Source organism: Rhodamnia argentea, chromosome 1, assembly GCF_020921035.1.
Source record: "Rhodamnia argentea isolate NSW1041297 chromosome 1, ASM2092103v1, whole genome shotgun sequence".
NCBI lineage: Eukaryota > Viridiplantae > Streptophyta > Magnoliopsida > Myrtales > Myrtaceae > Rhodamnia > Rhodamnia argentea.
Genome location: NC_063150.1, coordinates 96783 through 115307, shown reverse-complemented (window position 1 = coordinate 115307; position 18525 = coordinate 96783). Strand labels below are relative to the sequence as shown.

At 41.5% G+C, this 18525-nt stretch overlaps 2 protein-coding genes and 1 pseudogene across 2 annotated transcripts; 2 read left to right on the top strand and 1 right to left on the bottom strand.

Moving 5' to 3' along the window:
- The first annotated feature begins 234 nt into the window (after positions 1-234).
- Positions 235-1952, top strand: LOC115745257 (annotated as a pseudogene).
- Positions 1953-7567: 5615 nt separating this feature from the next.
- Positions 7568-11930, top strand: LOC115745295 (ankyrin repeat-containing protein At5g02620). Its single transcript, XM_030680767.2, has 3 exons — positions 7568-8304; positions 9246-9655; positions 10817-11930. The coding sequence occupies exons 1-3, from the start codon at positions 7851-7853 to the stop codon at positions 11669-11671; spliced, it is 1719 nt and encodes a 572-aa protein (XP_030536627.1). The 5' UTR covers positions 7568-7850; the 3' UTR covers positions 11672-11930.
- A 715-nt stretch (positions 11931-12645) lies between these two features.
- On the bottom strand, positions 12646-18386 carry LOC115745297 (la-related protein 6B). Its single transcript, XM_030680769.2, has 11 exons — positions 18121-18386; positions 17743-18090; positions 16600-16681; positions 16279-16373; positions 16094-16165; positions 15686-15765; positions 15481-15580; positions 14861-14908; positions 14708-14776; positions 13805-13954; positions 12646-13252 (listed from the first exon to the last, which is right to left on the bottom strand). The coding sequence occupies exons 1-11, from the start codon at positions 18316-18318 to the stop codon at positions 13001-13003; spliced, it is 1494 nt and encodes a 497-aa protein (XP_030536629.1). The 5' UTR covers positions 18319-18386; the 3' UTR covers positions 12646-13000.
- Between the last annotated feature and the right edge of the window lie 139 nt (positions 18387-18525).

Sequence of the window (18525 nt, the reverse complement as noted above, 5' to 3'; positions counted from 1 at the left end):
TCACATGCACACCGTACATATCACCCGTATAAGCACTAGTACGTGATAACGGTGCAAGCTTAAATTAACTCCCTTATCATTCATTTAGACCCGCATATTTTATATTACTGAGTGCATGAGCAAGTAAGATCGAGTAACCAAACCACACTATATATCATGGCACCAACTATCTCTTGATCGATCGATTGATCTCGAATTTAAGACAAACTTACATTTTCGAAAAACTAAAAGAAAATGGCTAAGCAAGTCATCTTCCTTGTGCTCACATGCTTGATCTTGATTAGCCCAACCGAAGCGGACCACAATGTGGTGAGCTACGGGGCGAAGCCTGACGGGGCCACAGCCCCGACGCAGGCGTTCCTGAGGGCGTGGAAGGCAACGTGCAGGTCGGCTCAGGCAGTGACGGTTTACGTGCCGAGAAGGCAGTTTGTACTAAAGGAGGTGGAGTTCCCGGGTCCGTGCAAGAGCCGGGTGACGGTGATGATAGATGGGACATTGGTAGCACCATCAGACTACAGGACGTTGGGGAATTCTGGGTACTGGATATTGTTCATACAGGTGAACAAGTTGACGGTGATAGGCGGGACGCCGGATGCCAAGGGTGCTGGTTATTGGGCTTGCAAGAATTCCGACCAGAGTTGCCCTCCCGGCGCTAGGGTGCGTTCGAATATTGTGTATGGATTAAGAATTGAGATTCTTTGGCCTAATATCTATGTATTGTTTAATCCAAGTTGAGCTATAGCATATGCTAAGTTGATAATTTAGTTAGCAAAAAATGATGATGAGAGTTTTCTGTTGACTACACTCCGTGCAATATTGCCGCTTTCGGCATTGCCGTGACATCAAATGACGATATTGTGGTTTTATGAAACTCGGGTTCTGGCTACCATAAAGAAGTTTCATAGTTTTATGACTTGACAAAATCTTTAACAAGGGATGGGTGCTTTCTTCTCTCCGCAGCATGTGTGGTGAGCCTACTTGTGGGGATGCTTTCTAATGATATTGCATGAAAAACTGATCCAGTCGATAACATTCAACTGGGCCAACGACATCGTGCTGAGAGGCTTTAACGTCGATCAACAGCCAGGCAATGCCGTGGCGCGTAACGTGAAGGCGATCGCTCCAGACCAGGGTCCCAACATGGACGGTACCATCACTGGGAGCACCCTCCAGAGCGGAGACGACTGCATATCGATAGGACCCGGCACCACCAATCTGTACATGTCCAACATCAAATGCAGCCCGGGCCACGGCATTAGGTACTAACCACCCTTCACCAGTGCGCCATCTATTCACCTCATCTCTTAATATTTGAAAAGGCCTCAATTCTTGAGTCCTTAAGGATAGCACTATTCGGGCATGGCTCGATCCAATTCCAAAATGAAATTGTTGTGGCGCAGCATTGGGAGCCGAGGGGAGGGATGCGACTGAAGATGGAGTCCAAAACGCGACCCTGACGAATGCGGTCTTCACTGGATCCGACAATGGGGTCCGGATAAAGTCATGGGCCAGGCCCAGCACTTCCTTCGTCAGGAACGTCCTCTTCCAAAACATCCTCATGAAGAACGTGAAGAACCCAATCGTCATCGACCACAACTATTGCCCCAACAACCAAGGCTGTCCTCGCCAGGTATAACCCACAATTCATTCAACTTCGGAGTCCACCACAACGAACCAAATTTAGTGAGCTAGTTCACTGATCGATTGCAGAGTTCTGGAGTGAGGTGATGTACAGGAACATAACGGGGGCATCGGCGACCCAGAACGCGGCGACGTTCGACTGCAGCGCGAGTACTCTGTGCCGGGGGATCAGGCTGCAAGACATCAATCTCACCTACATGAACAAGGCGGCCACTTCTTCTCGCAAGAGCATAGCGGGGCACCAGCTGCGGACTCCTGGTGGGCTGAGATTTGTCTGTGATGGATCAACTTTATGCCCAGCTAGCTTATAGGCTTCGAGTTGATTAACCTCGTTACTAATCAAAGGCTCGAAAAGTGGGTGTGCAACACCAACGCGGTTCCACTTATTTGTGCTGTCCCCCATGATTTGACTTTTTGACTCCACCACCGCTCCTTTTCCTTTTTTGTGACGTGATTGAAGTGGAGGGAGAAGCTTTCTCTTCTTGATTCATTCCCTCATCCTCTGTATGCTTCACCCCCTTCTGACTTTATTTTATCCTGCTTTGACTCTTTGTAGGTTAAATTCACATCTGAACAGAATTCCGCTTACTTGAGAAACTTTAACGCTATTTGAGTAGTTTGAATAGAAGATGATACATATCACACCATATGTACCCTCGTGCTTAGGGTTCCGTTCCTTTCGCGAAAACCAATTTTCAGAAAATTATTTTTCCAATTTTCTGATCGAACGTACATATTTTCCACTTCTTTTTGAGAAAAAGAAGACGAAAACATTTTCCATCATCTTTCCTTCCTCCACCATTTTTTTTTAATTTTTTCTCTTTTTTTTCCTTTTTTCTTCTCCCTTCTTCTTAAGCCGGTCGCCGACCATGGCCAAGGTTGGCAAGCTCAACCTCACCGGCCTCGAGCAAGGCCCAACCTTGCCAGATTTGACGAGGCGAGGTGAGGTGAGGCGAGGCTTCACCGACCTGTGGTGAGGCTCAAGCTCTCCTATGGCTGGTCGCCGGCCCCGGTGACTAGCCAAAAAAAGGGAAAAAATACAAAATATGAAAAAAAGAAAAGAAAAGAAAAGAAAAAAGAGAACAAAATAAAAAAAAATTATTGAAAGGAGTCCGTGGAGGAAAACAAGTCCTATTTTCCATTTCGAACAAAGGAAAATATTTTTCAGGTCATTTTCAAGTTTCATTTTAACACCGAAAAATATTATTATTTTCCTGAAAACACATCATATATCGCGAAACGAACAAAGCCTCATTGTTTTGATTTTTACTCATGACTAACGGATGTACAATGGATGGAGAACAAATCGATCCTCTTAATGTCAAGTTAGTCATGACGAACTGAGTTAAAATCCATTCTTCGTCCTTGTCCTAGTTAATCCGACGGGTTCTAACATGATCCATTCCTGCACGGGTCACTGATCATACTAATGCCACTGCCCATCGTGCGAGGGATTTGCTCGTTCTAATGATACCATTACTATTTGCTGTCGCTCACAGGTAAGCTTTGTCCACCCTTTTGAATCGCGGGGGTCGCAGTCTGCTTTGTGTGGGCCCCAAGTCGTAGCTTTGACTTGGTCAAAAACAAATGGCTGCCTTTTGGTTGAGTGGGTACAAAGTAGGAGTCAGCCGTTTCGACTCTCACTTTGATGAGCACCTTTTTTTCTTTTTATCGTGTTACACGAGACCAGAGGGTCGTCGGTCCGATCAGATCAGATCAGATCAGATCAGATCGCAGCATGTCTTCAGTTTGGTCCGGACAGGGAGAAAGATGCCAATTTGAAATCTTGTGCATGACCCAGATAAGTCAAGACTCGAAGGGAGTTGATTATTAGTCTTTTCAATCAAGCACTTGCTAACTTAGCACCACTTTGAACTTAAAAATCTCAACTTATGCTTAGGGGTTGCTTTATCTAGAGCATGTCGGAGTCTTAAAACCCACCCCGTCCCACAGATTCAAGTGCAATAACGTTGTTTACCATGCGCATGAAGTGTTAGTGATGCATCCAACATGTATTTATGTTAAGAGAAGCAAACTATGATGCCAAATGAATTCGGAAACCATAGGCACAAAGCTAGATACGATCGCTCTACCGTGCCAAAGTGACTCTTGATGAGTCGATGGTGGTCAGGTCAAGAATTACAAACGGACGGTGGTTCTAGGGGCCTTAACTGTGGGGGGTTTGAATATGAGAATAATTTGGATTTGTCGAAAGAGGAAAAAGCAGATGTAAGACGGTTTCTAGACTACGTGGCTGTGTGATTGCAGTCTACTCTTTGAACGAATTGAGGTCACAGAATGGTGCGTAGCCTTCCCCACAAGTCAAAACTGAAGAATTAGGCAGACGTCAACCAACAAGTGACGACGACTCTTACGACACATGACCTTCCTCCCTCGTCATATTCCAAACGTGCGTCTTCGAGCCGCTCTAAATAGAAATATCCAATTCTGGCACCATCGTCAATGAAAGGCACAAATGGCCGAAGTTGAATGAACACGTGCCACACTTCGGAGAGAATGCCCCAACTTCCACGGCGCTTGCAGTCCCTAATAACTCATATTTATCGCGAACAGAGACGAGCCCTCCGCCCCTGGATGACCTCCCATTCTCCTCCACTCGTTTCTGGGAATAGATCAACCAGCATCCCCTCGAAGGCGTCTACGACACTAACACTAGTTTTAGGACACGAGGGTCGGCAGCATCCGATGACCATGCTGTCCTTTTCTTCTTTCTTTATGTTTTTTGGTCCTGTTCTGGTTTGTCTCCACTTGAAAATCGAAACCTTCTGGGCCTTCAAATAATCTCCCACTAAAGTTGACGGATCTTTCTATCTGTCTGCACATTATATTATTACCTAAACGGCAAAACCAATGTAGTAGACCCTCAAATTGGACGCGTTTCTCCCTCTCCCATGCAGTTTCTCTTTTCTTTCTCCATCACATTCATTCGTATCGACGGAACAAAAAATAGTGGAAACATTTCCATATCGAAGGCTATGCAGTGTGGATTTCACCTATACGTTTTGGAAATTTGCTGATCACATAACAAAATGAATTACTAAATGTTGTTAGAAAATTGCGACTTTTAAATATTAAATCACTCCATTTATTTCCTTCTACTTACTAACTTTCAAAATATTCAAAATATTTCAATATATGTATTGTATGCATCATATATTGTTTGCATAGTTTAACTAATCAATTTGATAGATTAAAAAAAAATTTGATAGATATTTCTAATCTCCAATCATAAAAGGACTCCGTAACGTTTTCAACCCATCAAAATGGATCACAAACTCATTTCTTCACCCATATATGATGAGCTGAGCTATAGCTGGATTTTGAATGATAAAGCCCAAGAACATATAGGCGTTAAATGGATTCAAAGTTTATCCAAATTCAACCCGCCTCTATGACTCTCTCTTCATCCTTTATGAAAAAATAGTAGACTCCTTAGACTATTCCAAGTTCAAAGAAGCCTTCTCAAGATGGGACTGATAGCACCCTCATTAAAAATATCAAGATAGCTTCTTTTTTCACCTGTTAATTTTTTTATTTTTATTAATCCGATAAGTTTTGTCGAGAAAATTACCAAAAAAGAGTCCTAAATCTATTATAATTATGTCAATTCAGTTCTAAATTTGTTTCAATCAAGTCATAAACATTTTACATTTGTGTCAATTCGGTCTATTCGGTAGGCCGACGCTAACGTGGCATCGCCGGTGCTAGTGTGGACAATTTTGAATAATAATTTAGAATTTTTAATTGGTTAATTACATTTTTTATAACTTTATTTCTTGCCTTTTTTATTTGTTAGGGTCGGCAAGGGGCCGTCGGCTACTAGGCGAGGGCCCGCAAGCCCTCGCCCAATAGTCAACAAGGGCCCGCAGCCTCGCAGCCCTCGTCCAATGGTCGACAGCTTCCCGCCGGCCCTAACAAAAAAATAAATTATAATAAAAATTAAAAAGTAATTCAAAATTTTTTAAAAAAATATTAAGATATTATAAAAAATAATCCCAGCTAAATGGACTAAATTAAATAAATGTAAACAGTCTATGACTCAATTGGCCAAAAAAACAAAAAAGATTCAAGAATGAATTGGCACAATTGCGGTCGGTTTAAAACTTCTTTGGTAATTTTTCCAAATATCGTCTATTAGTTATTGAAGTATATGTCTCATTGGTTGCATTTGCTATTGTTATTTTTGTGTAATATTCTAATCTTAGTTCTTCTCATTACTAATTCGTGGTCAACAAACATCATATTCTTCAATAACTTACATTCCATTTAATAATAATTTCAACTCCTTCACGTTATTCATTGTTGTAATTTCATAAATCCACCACCAAATACTAGCTTTTTCTTCTTCATTGTGAATGGAGAAATTATCCAAAAAATCCTAAACCTATTGCACTTTTACCAATTTAGTCCTAAATCTTTTAAAATTGTCAATTTAATCCTAAACATTTTTGCATTTGCCCAATTGAGTTCATTCGGCGAATTTTGGATGAAAAATCGTTAATGTGGATGTTGACCGTTCTAAGTGGCACGAATAGTGCTAGTGTGGATAATTTTTAATATTTTTTTAATGTTTTGTATTAGTTGCTTTTTTTTTCTTTTGTTTTTTATGTTCTTTTATTAGCGGCTAGCGAGGGTTGTTGGCCCCTTGCCGACTGCTAGAAAAGGATTGCCTACCCCTCGCCAGCCATTGAGAAAAGAAATAAAAGAATAAAGGAAAAAAAGAATAAAATATAAAATTTTAAAAAAATATTAACATATTATTAAAAATAGTGCACATTAGCAACAATTGTGCCATGTAGAAAGGTTGGCGTCCACGTTAGTGATTTCGGGTCAAAATTAGTTAGATAGACTCAATTGACAAAATAAAATGGTTTATGATTGAATTGGCAAACGTGCAATAGATTTAATAGATTTAAGGATTTTTGGACAATTTTCCCACAATAAAGGACATTGAAAACTCCATGCAATATTGAAAGCCTATTATTCAGCATTTCGGAGTTGAAAGGGGGATTTTACCCTAATAACATATACATAAGAAGAGCTTAAAGCATGTTAACTAGTCGAATATGTATTTTCTTAGCTTGGATTACACACGAACGTACTTTAGTCAATTGTTGGATTATGTATGGATCGAGTCGAGTATAAATCATCAAATAAATATTACATATAAATGGATCAATTTGAATCGGACCAATTCTAATTCGACTCGATTCAAATTCGATCGGATTTACTCATTTGACGGTCCTACATAATGGTAGATTGTAAGTTATAGGACCTTATAGCACAATTTGTGTAATTTAGAGGACAAAAATGGAATTATGTCTTAGTTCCAAGGAAAGCATGGGACAACTTTAGGTGGCTAATACCGTCCTTGTATTGTCGATGGAATCATTGCAATTGCAAGTAGTTCACCAAATTCTCGAATGCCCTGTCCTTTGTCTATGGATGGTAAACCGCATGCAATAAAGAGCAACGAATGCGCAGCTTGTAGCACTAAATTACCGCAAAAAAGCGTCACAGACGAAAGTGGAAACAAAAGCAGAAAAAGACATTCTCTCTCTCTCTCTCTCTCTCTCTCTCTCTCTCTCTCTCTGCTATGATGGAGTTGGGGATTACTGTTGCGTAAAGCAATGAGATATGAACGGTGGATGTTCGATCCCTTGTCACCATTCTCTCTCTTTCCTCCTGTGGCCTGACAATTGAGAAATTCTTAACCCACGAATCCAGATGCCTCGGCCTCTCTCTCTCTCTACTGTTTTTTTTTTCTGTAAAATCAGCAACAACCTTGAAAGCATTTCCTGAGTTAGTACGAGTCCACTGTAATTACATTGTGAAATCAGCTCCCAATACGGAACATTAGATTCCCTTTTCTTGGGGTGCCCACTCTCTCTCTCTCTCTCTCTCTCTCTCTCTCCTGCCTGGGTGTGCGTGAGCTCTTGATCTCATCAAGCCACCTCATTCGCCTGATTGGTGTCTCTGTTATCTGGTGAAGCAGATTAAAGTTTCTGTCTTTAATCTGAGAATTGGACAAGTTAGCATTTTGGATGTGATCACTGTAGGGGAAAAAAAGTGGGTATGGTTTGATGGAGATTTAGAGAGACGCAGAGCATTTGGCGGTTCCCAGCTTCCTACCATTCGTCTTTTTTCTGTTTCTAGTTGTTTTTGCTGTTCAGTGAGTCGTGTTGAAGATGGAGAAGCCGGAGAATTCCAGGGAGAAAGAGAAAGAGAGAGAGAGTAGAGGGATTGAAATGGAAAAGCAGAAGAGCTTCGGCAGAGGGTTGATGGAGAAGCAGAAGAGCTTCCGGATAGCCATGGAGAGACAGCTCAGCTTCATCTCCTCCGACAAGAAGAAGCCCAAGGAGTCGCCCGGCAAGCGTGGCGATTCCCCTCTCCATTTGACGGCTCGAGCTGGCAATTCGAGTAGAGTGAGGGAGATTCTTCATAATTGCTCTGCAAATGAATCCAAAAGCTTGCTGTCGAAGCTGAACCTGGAGAGCGAGACTCCGCTTTACACCGCGGCGGAGAACGGGCACGTCTCGGTGGTGGCCGAGATATTGAAGCATTCTGATCTTGGGAGCGCATCAATTGCGGCCAGGAATGGATATGATCCTTTCCATATTGCTGCGAGGCAGGGCCATTTGGGTATCCCTTTGTTTCATACCATCTTTTACTGTTCTCTCAATTGAACAATCGATTTCATACTTTCTCAAGGGATGTGTCTAAAGCTCAAGAATGAAACTGAAAACATGACACAAAAGGAATTTTTGCTCTGTAATTCATCTGATCTTTAACCTAAAATATACACAGTGACAGAGCTGGAGGAAACCCTGATCATTATTCCTTTCTATTAGCAAACTCACACTTTATCAGCAAATTTTTGGAGCATCCCCCTAGGCCCGAGTAATTCTTTGGTTGCCCAAGTAACAGTTTGCCAATTTTTTTCTGCAGTTCCTTGTCAAGCATGTAGCTTTTTCCTGATTTCACCAATTAGAAATGTACCTCAATCCTTCTCATGCACGGTTATTTGAGCTGTAAATAATCTGACCCGTCAACTCTCAGAGCTCAATTTTCATCTGTTTCTGGTCCATTTTGTCCTCTAACTGCTGCTCCATTCGAGGTTGAATATGCCTAGATGTATGCTCACTTACTTACTTCCCATCTTTGAAAAAGAGGGAGCTTGGTTGGCCCTCTTGTTTTGCCAGTCAGTGATTATTACTCGTATCCCGTTCTTAAGAAACGCTTGAAAAATTCCCTTTTCTGTCTGTCCATGTAGTCATCTCTATCTCATTTAGTTGATTCAACATTTGAGTTCTCTTTTTGCTACTGGGTAGTGAGATGTGCTACTCCCTTTGAGGAGTGTAATGCCTGTGTGTAAGTGCTGAGCAGTCATCTGGTCAACATTTCTATCATTTCATCTTCGTCTGAGTTTATGCAATGATAAAATCCTCTTGTAACTATCTTTTTCTACCTGTTGTTTCGCCACATGCCTGACTATACTTGTCTAACTTAATTGGATTTTACCATTGGATTTGGTAACTTGTTCTAGACTATAACCTTCCTGACCAAACGATACTTTCTTGCAGAGGTGTTGAAGGAACTGTTGCGTGTATTTCCCAACTTGGCAATGACAACAGACGCTTCTTGCACAACTGCCTTACACACAGCCGCCGCTCAGGGTCACACTGATGTGGTGAATCTCCTATTAGAAACAGACTCAAACCTCATCAAAATTGCTCGAAACAATGGTAAAAGTGTGCTGCACACTGCTGCTAGGATGGGTCACATGGAAGTGGTGAGGTCCCTGTTAAACAAGGACCCAAGCAGTGGCTTTAGGACGGATAAAAAAGGCCAAACTGCGCTGCACATGGCCGTGAAAGGGCAAAATGAGGAGATTGTCCTTGACTTGATAAAACCCGATCCCTCGGTTTTGAGTTCGGAGGATAATAAAGGGAATACACCACTGCACATTGCCACGAGGAAGGGTCGCATACAGGTTTGTACTGTATATAGCATTTTTTTTAATATCTTACAAAATGATTTAGTTCATAACTGTCAAAAAATGTTCCTTTGTGATATATGCGCACTTTCACTGGGATAGCCCTGCAACTCAGCTATAAAATGCTTCACCCCCCACCCCCACAAAAGAGCTTTTCATATCCAAAAACCACCCAAAATACCTGCCGTATCAGGACCTGGTCAATGCTCACACTGCCAAACAAAATAATTTTTTAGGCAATTTCTTCTTGAAGTTGTTGTGACTACAGATGCAAATTTTTTGCCTGCTTACATTGAGCAACTCTGTGATTAGATTAATGCGATTGTACATGTGTTTTAGATTGCATTGACCCAATCCTTGAGAATTGGATATCTTGCGATTAGGATTTGCAAATTCTGTGCACCAGTGGTGAAGATGTCATTATAATGCAATCGAACTTCCAATATGTGTCTAAATCAGGAGAACCTGTAGTGACACTACAATTACTATGTAAATTATGTGTTGAAACTTCATATGGCCAAAAAAAGTCTGATTGTTCCATCACTGCCAATAACTGTAGAAAGCAGACACACACAGCAGAAGTCTCTAAACCCCTGCCATTTGTCCATGTGAAGGATGATATTCAATTCTAGGTAAAAAGAAACAGTTAATTCTTTATTATTGTCCAAAATAATTTTCGCAAAGTGGTCTGCAAAGTATTGAATTTTCCCTGATTTTAGTCATTTCAATTTGGGTCTCCCTTGACTTATATAATTCATGGATCGGGGATGGGAGAGGGAGTTCCCATTTGTTTTTGAAATGGTACTATACTTGTTTTCTTACAATCACGTGAATTTGACTGATAGGATTTTTTTTTTTTTTTCGCATCTGAATCCTTCCTATTTGCGAGAGTAATTCTGCATTCTGGGTTTTCTTAGTTGTCTATCTAGTATGATGTATTCCTGTTGGCTTTGACAACCATTTGCGTTCGAGCCTACCTGCAAAAATACAGTATGTTGAGTAATGCATAAATAAATTCAGCGCATGAATCATTCTGACAAAGAACAGAAGTGCGCTTACATATTACCATGAAAGTAGATTCAGTTTTAATAAGATAGTGATTGTGGATATTCCTTGCTTCATGCTAAATATTGTCATATCCGTGTTTAATGCTCACAGATCGTGCGGTGCTTACTATCAGTCGAAGGCATCAACCTAAATCCAATCAACAAGGCTGGGGAGACCCCACTTGATATCGCAGAGAAATTTGGAACTCCAGAACTCGTCTCTGTGCTAACAGAAGCGGGTGCCTCCCATTCCAAAGACTATGGAAAACCTCCGAGTGCTGCGAAGCAACTTAAGCAGACAGTTAGTGACATTAAACATGACGTCCAATCTCAACTCCAGCAGACACGTCAAACCGGTGCTAAGGTCCAGAAGATAGCAAAAAGGCTGAAGAAACTTCATATTAGTGGCCTCAACAATGCCATTAACTCGGCCACTGTGGTTGCTGTTCTAATTGCTACCGTAGCCTTTGCTGCTATATTCACTGTACCAGGTCAGTACATCCAGGAAAAAACCAAAGGTTCCTCAGTTGGTGAAGCCCACATCGCCAGAAAGGCACCTTTCATTATCTTCTTTATCTCCGACAGCTTAGCCTTATTTATCTCCCTGGCTGTTGTCGTGGTTCAAACATCGGTGGTGGTGATCGAGGAGAAAGCAAAGCGGCAGCTCGTGTTTGTGATTAACAAGCTCATGTGGCTCGCATGTCTTTTCATCTCCATTGCATTCATCTCCCTCACTTACGTTGTAGTGGGTTCAAGACACAGGTGGCTTGCTGTGTGCGCGACCTTGATCGGGAGCTCTATTATGCTTACAACAATTGGGTCCATGTGCTACTGTGCCATTATGTATAGATTAGAGGAGAAAAAGCTGAGGAACATAAGGAGGGCAGAGAGCCGCTCTTACTCCATGTCCGTGGCTTCTGAACCTGACATACTCAACAGTGGGAACAAGAGGATGTATGCGCTGTGAGGTCGACAATTCAGTGCATGGAGTGGCCTATCGTATTAGACATGGATATTAAATAGATGCATATGGTGTATGGATAAATCATGCGAGGATAATGTACGCTGCAGTGCAAGTTAAGTCTACTACTGTATGATGATGATGATGATGATAATAGGAAACTGCCAAGGCGATTGCGAGATGACGGGGAGACACCAGGCGAAAGAAATATTTGTTTGGTGAGGCAACGGCATGAAACTGAGACTAAATTGGAGTCAATTCATTTGAAGCTGGCTCTGTACGTGCAGTGCTATGTACTGTTGCCTTCATTAGAGCAACATCTGAACCATCGCAGAGGAGGTTGTGTAAGACGGACCATGTAAAGCAGGCTCATTAGAGCTGTGTGGGCGAGTACGTGCAACTGGACAGCAATTATATCCTCTTTCCCAACTTCGAAATTAAGGGTCACTTATTGATGACAAACGAAATCATGGGAACAAACTTTAACTCATGGGACAGACATTGCCCTCCGACCCACAAACAAATACAAATACAAGTAGCAATTTTCTCGAGAAATCCGGGTCGAGCTTCAAGCTCAAAAGTTTTAAGAGCCTGGACTTTTCTTTCTTCTAATTCAAGTCGAGGCTTGTAGGAATTCAAGCTGGAAATCATTGGTAACTTTTGGGGAGGTGTGTTCTCTTCTCAATCCAACTCTTTTAACAAGTGCCTAGTGGAGATGATTCTTCATAACTAATCAAATTAGGTCGCACATATCTGTTGCCCGAGAGCAATGGCTTGAAGAAGTCAGCATACTCTCGGTTTGACTCTTCTTTCATTTATTTCCCTTTCCTCGATTGAAAATAGTCCCTCGTCTCACACTTCCAACCTCTACTTTCCCATGATTTCTTTTTCGGTTTATAAGATAGTCCGGAATCTTCGCAGAGAGGATAAAAAGAGCCCAATTCATCGGTTACAACGTAAGGAGAGAAGGACAACGAATATCAGGTACACCATTCCGCAAACCATTATATTGCTATGTAAAGTTCCATGGACTGTTTTTCTCCTTTTCACTTCTCCCTTTTTTTTTTTTTTTTTTTTTTTTGCTTATGTATTTTCCTTTCTACATGATAAAAACCCGAGAAAAGGAATATAAAGTAGTTCTGGACCGGTACATCGTCTCCAAAAATATGAGAGAAGCTTTGTAGTAGAACATATCCTTAGTAACTACCCCCTGGCGTGAGCTCACATGTATTGATAGCCCTCAAACACCACACACAAGACGACGACGACGACTACTGATCCCTCTAATATTGCAATTTGGTGAATCCCAGTTGAAAATTCAATCGTGTAACGTAGTCATGTAGTACTAACTGAGACTGACTTCCCACGACCCATCGTGAATCCTCTCGTTCCATCTGGCATGCGAGGTCCCGGAGGCTGCTTAGCCACAGTCGCAGTCTCGTTACCAGCAAGATTGTTCATAGAAGGTGCCCCCAAATGATTTCCCCGATTATTCTGATGGTATTGACCTCTTCCACGTCCTCTTCCCCGGCCACGGCCCCGCCCTCTCCTTTGCCCACCCTCTTTATCGGTGGCATTCTCCTCCCCCTGCATTATCACAGCATCCGAGTTTTCAAACTGATCCTCAACCAGAAAAAGTGCTCCCACACAGAAGTCAACTGAAGCTCCAAATTTGCGTTTTAACTTTCACATCGTTTTAGTTTGAGATAGACAATTTAAACCAAACTGACCATATAACCATGGTGAAAACATTCTATCTGATCTTAAATTACCTTTATAAGCCTTTTTTTTTTGTGCTTTAAAAAATTTGAAACTACAAATAATTTGGTTCTAAAGTTTCTCCAAAACAAACCATGAACCATATACATAAGACACCTCCCATAACAAGGGATGGGTCCTACCTATTCAATATTTTTTTCTTTTCATCAGAAGTAGATCTACTCATTCACCTAACAGTATTCCCATAAAGAAATCCCATAGCCCCGTAAAACTCATTTTGGGAATAAAAAGGCCTAAATCACAGCAATTCAACTATTTCTACGATCCGTCCAAAAAAAAAAAAAAACTATTTCTACATTGAATGAAGATCAATAATCATTGCAGCAGTGTCACACTGACAAAGATTGAGTCAACACTCACCATATTCCCCTGGAACTGAGCATCAGATTGCTCAAAAGACTCTTCAAGTTGTTTCTCAGATGGTTGTTGCTCGGATATAGAAGCATCTTCTTCTTCCCAGGGTTCTTCTCCATCATGTCCCTTCTTTCCCCGTGCTTGAGAGGGTTTTGACTAGGAACAGGAAAAACCAACAAAGATGAATTATCATAGTTTAGCAGAGTGCGTTAAAGCCAAAGCCAAATAAATCTTCAATCAAATTTTCTTGAAAGCTTAAAGGCATGCATGTAACACAAAATGAAGGTCCCCAGTTTTGTCATCCAGCATTCAGCAAGACTGCAGCAGAAATTACCATGCATAGAATGAGAAGTGATGTTGAACACACATTCGAGGCTTTGAACTAAAAGAACTATAGAAAATCTGCCATTCCATCAACATTGAACTAACACTGATCTTGCATTAAAATTTTAATCCTTTAACAGTCATATTCTTCAATTTTTTATTTGCACCACAGACTGTGAACATGAAAGTGGCATCTATCCCATCAAAAACAGGATGAACTGACGTTGGAAATCTTACTGGAAGATGTCAGTTTTACCAGTCATTTGTATTCAATGTTTTTTTGTTTCTCTGTATCAAAACCAGGCAAGCGGCAAGTGGCATTTATTCAGCCAAAAAAAAGGATGAACAGAGCCCCGATTCCTAAATGGACAATGTCAGTTTTTATCAGCATTTTCTATGCATGATTTTTTTTCTTTTTCTCACATCATGGACATTGTCATGCCATTTATTCAGCCAAAAAAGGGACTGGTGGCATTTGAAATGTGATCATTTTTGCAACGTCTACCTATTTTTTTACCACAGATTTACTTAAATTTGTAGACTAGTGCTTTCATGCAACTAAAGAAGAAAAAGAGGAAAAGATACCCCGCGTCTATGCATTAAACGGACCCTTAGGCCACTTCTCCAGTTCCCCTCATCATTTAGCTCTTCAACCTGCAATAATAGGACATGTACATTTTAATTATGATGAGAACATTATACATTATGATGCATCTTATCGATAGAGGAAGTACTCACTGCTTTATCGGCTACATCAATGGATTCATATTCCACAAAAGCATGCAACTGCAGAAAATATACAATGTCAGATATTATTGACCAATCTGGATTGACTTTTACTTTTTGCTTAATCTAAAAATCACGGCTAAAGCACTTCAACTTTCATAACACTTAAATGATAACACATAGACTCACATGTAATTTTTCATTATAGTTTGAAGTTTGAATAATATCTTTAATTTTGGCCGAAAATTTAAAAATAAAAAAAAAAGTACCTCCTGATTTTACTTTAGTCCAAATAAACAGGCCCTAAACTTTCATGAGCACACTTGACTATAAAAGAAATCGATTATGCTTAGTCAAAATTTAATGCAATAAACTGCAGATGGTTAACTTTGTTGATTACCAATACAAATGAACAGAGAGAAAGGCCACCAGACACTTCATCAATCCATGATTCTAAACTATATAATAGGAAAAAAAAAAAACGAAACAATGCATGAAGTTACTATAGAGTCTCACGCAACCAAATAGAGGGCCTACACAACAGTGATTAGAGTTAAACACGAGGAAAAAATCAAGACAATGATAAAAGGTTCGAAAATCCTCATCCATCTCCTAAGAGAAAGTGTGAATACCTTGTTAGTATAATGCATGCCATCAGCCTTTCCTGATCTGGGTGCTGAAGAGGCTACACCATTGGAAGCTTGAGGCGGACAGGTACGAATTGCCTTCACACTAAAAAAATATGGCTCAATCAAACTATAGTATTATGAAGATGGACACTTCATTAAAAGAAAAATCATTTTGCAGCCCCAATTTGCTATAAAAAGATTTTGCTACCTTCCAACTGCAGAGAAAAGTTTCATGAGGTTCTGGTGGCAATGATCCTCTGGTAGGTTTTCTGCAATGACAACTCGTGACTGCATTTTCAAATAGAGTAAATAAGAATGATTGAAAAATTATGGCCTATCAGATCACTTGATAAAAGGAAGCAATCAACAAGAGACGCAATGGTTTCATCCGCGATAAGTACTGAACATTAGGAAAAAAAAGAAGGGACCGTATACCAATTATCTTGTAAATCCAATTGAGCGGAACAAAAACTTTAATCCACTCCACCTCTCCATCACCCAACCAGAGAGAGAGAGAGAGAGAGAGAGCGAGCGAATTAACAAAATCTCCAGTTACTGGCCCATGCTCAAATAGGAAAAAGAGTAAAGATGAGGAGAACCACAAAAGTAAACGTACTTGCAGCTCCTCCATGTCTGAGTCAGTCAAAGGATACCGCCGTTTAACTTTCTTCCCATCTTCACTAACTACCTGAATAATACAGCAAGTCGCCAACAATTAAGTTAGAAGCGGATAATGAGAAATAAGATCAGAAGAAAAAATGAAGTGCTTCAGTAGATCATGAAATAACAACGGAAACTCACGAGTTTTGACGAGTTCTGCAAAACAGAAGAAAGCTGGGCATTGCTAGTGATGAGGGCTTTGATCTTCTTGAAGGAAGCAACAACGGATATTGGTACTATAGAGAGACAGAAGAAGATATCAGTTCCACATCACTTCAGCCAGAAAATAAGACTCTAGAAATAATTATCCCCTTCAACACTAAATACTCTACAAAGAAGCTAAGCAACCATATACAAAGCTCAGAAGAATGACTTATGGCACTCAAACGTCAAAGAATTAGAGTAAGGGACTTGCATATAATATAAGAATATGGCCATTGAACCAAAATCTACAGATCTTACCATATCCTTCAGGATCTTTGCTGATGAACCTCATCAGGTGGTCAGTCGTAGCCAAGTTTATATCACTGAAGTAATACTCAACCTACATCAGAAGCTTTTAAAGCATTAGGGCAATGAAGGTAAATTCCCAAAACAGTTTGAGATCCTAAAGAATCACACGTTTGATTTGGGAGAAGAAGTGATGTGTGCAAGGACTGAAACCAAAATCCAATTCTCCTAAAACAACAGTCTGAACTGCATGCAATGGGGCATGAAAAAGTGAAGCCCCTAAAAGTCGTCAGAACTTACAACTTAAGTACAGCCTCCATACACAGGAAGTATCCAGAAGGACAGACAAAAGATGTGATAGAGGACAACTACGAAACGAAACTTTTGCTTCTATGTGAAAACATTCATGGAACGACACACTCCTCGAATCAAGTGAACATAGCTAAATAAAACGAAGCAATCCACATGACCCGCTACATGCAGTCAAACCCATGAGATTCACGGGGAACGGTCAGCAAGGTATAAGCTATAGCGATGGATGCTGTAAGGGCCAATTACCATAATTCATAAACAAAAAGGCACAAACAGAAACACTTCCCAAACAATTAAGCGATATGGTTGAAGGAGCATCTACTTATTAGCAAGGTTATACTTATTGTACAAAGACTGCCTATTCATATCCCATTTAGCTGCAGACCTACTTACTATTGAAAACTTAGGTCCAACCTGACCGGACACAAATTAGATTTTCATGAGCAGAGGAATATTATTCACCGGTGAAGGAAATAGAGATGAAAAATGCACCTAATCAATCGGGTTCAAGTGAATTTTCAATATCACAAGTGAATATCTAAGCCATTGATTGACAAATTTGGCCAAGAGCACAAGTAGGTCGAGGTTTCAACTTGATTGGGCCTGACGAAAAGGAGTTAATCAGAGATTGTTTAATCAAAGTGACAGTTACACATCATAAAGACTCGTGATTGAAGAATTTTCAGAGCATTACTCGAAGCATGGAAACGGTGGTGATGGCAGGTAAGTAAAGATTACTCGAACTTGGAGCGCAAAGCAGATGAGAAATTAGGGGCAGCAGGAAGAAGAGGACGCAATGTGAAACGAGAAAGAGGCACTGAGAAGCGGCGATCGAAGCAGTACCTGATTAAGAACCTTCTGCACGGCTTCATCGGAGATGCCGTTTTTGGAGGGGGCGCCCTGATCCTGCTCAGCCGGAGCTTGCTTGTGCTTGTGCTTGGGCTGATGCTGGTGAAGATTGTGGTTGGGATTAGGGGGATGATCGGCGCGTCCCTTGTGCACGACCGAGTCTTGATCTGCACCGTAGTACTGATTGTGAGGATGAGGAGGCGGAGGCGGAGGCTGCTGGTGGTGGTGATGGGGGTGATACTGGGGATGGGGGAAATGGTTCTGCATCGGGAGCAAGTGGAAGGGAGAGTTGGGGCTGGGGGGATAGACGTGGTGGGGAGGGGGGATGGAGAGGCGGTGCTGGTGCTGGTGCTGGGGCTGGGGCTGGGGCTGGGGAGGAGGGGGAGGGGGAGGGTGGAGATCGGGGCGAGGGGAGGAGGCGCGGGGGGTGGGGACGAACTCGGGAGCGCGGGCGTTGAGGCGGCTGAAGGATCCGCTGCGGGAGAGAGAGGGATCGGAGGAGGAAGAAGTGGGAGAGTGAGGTTGAGGATCGGGGTAATCTAGGGTTTCGGAGGGAGACTCCTGAGCCATATTGAGGGTGGGGTGGGTTCGATTGGATTCGAGCGACCCCGATGGAGAGAGAGAGAAGCTGTCGTCTTTCGTTCTTCCTCCGATGAGGATGGGAGTGTGGAGAGTGGCGGCCGCAGATAGACAGACAGATAGATAAATAGATACAGGCGCAGGAGCTGCCCTGCAACGAGCTCACTCTGATTTTTGGGTCTCTCTCTCTCTCTACAA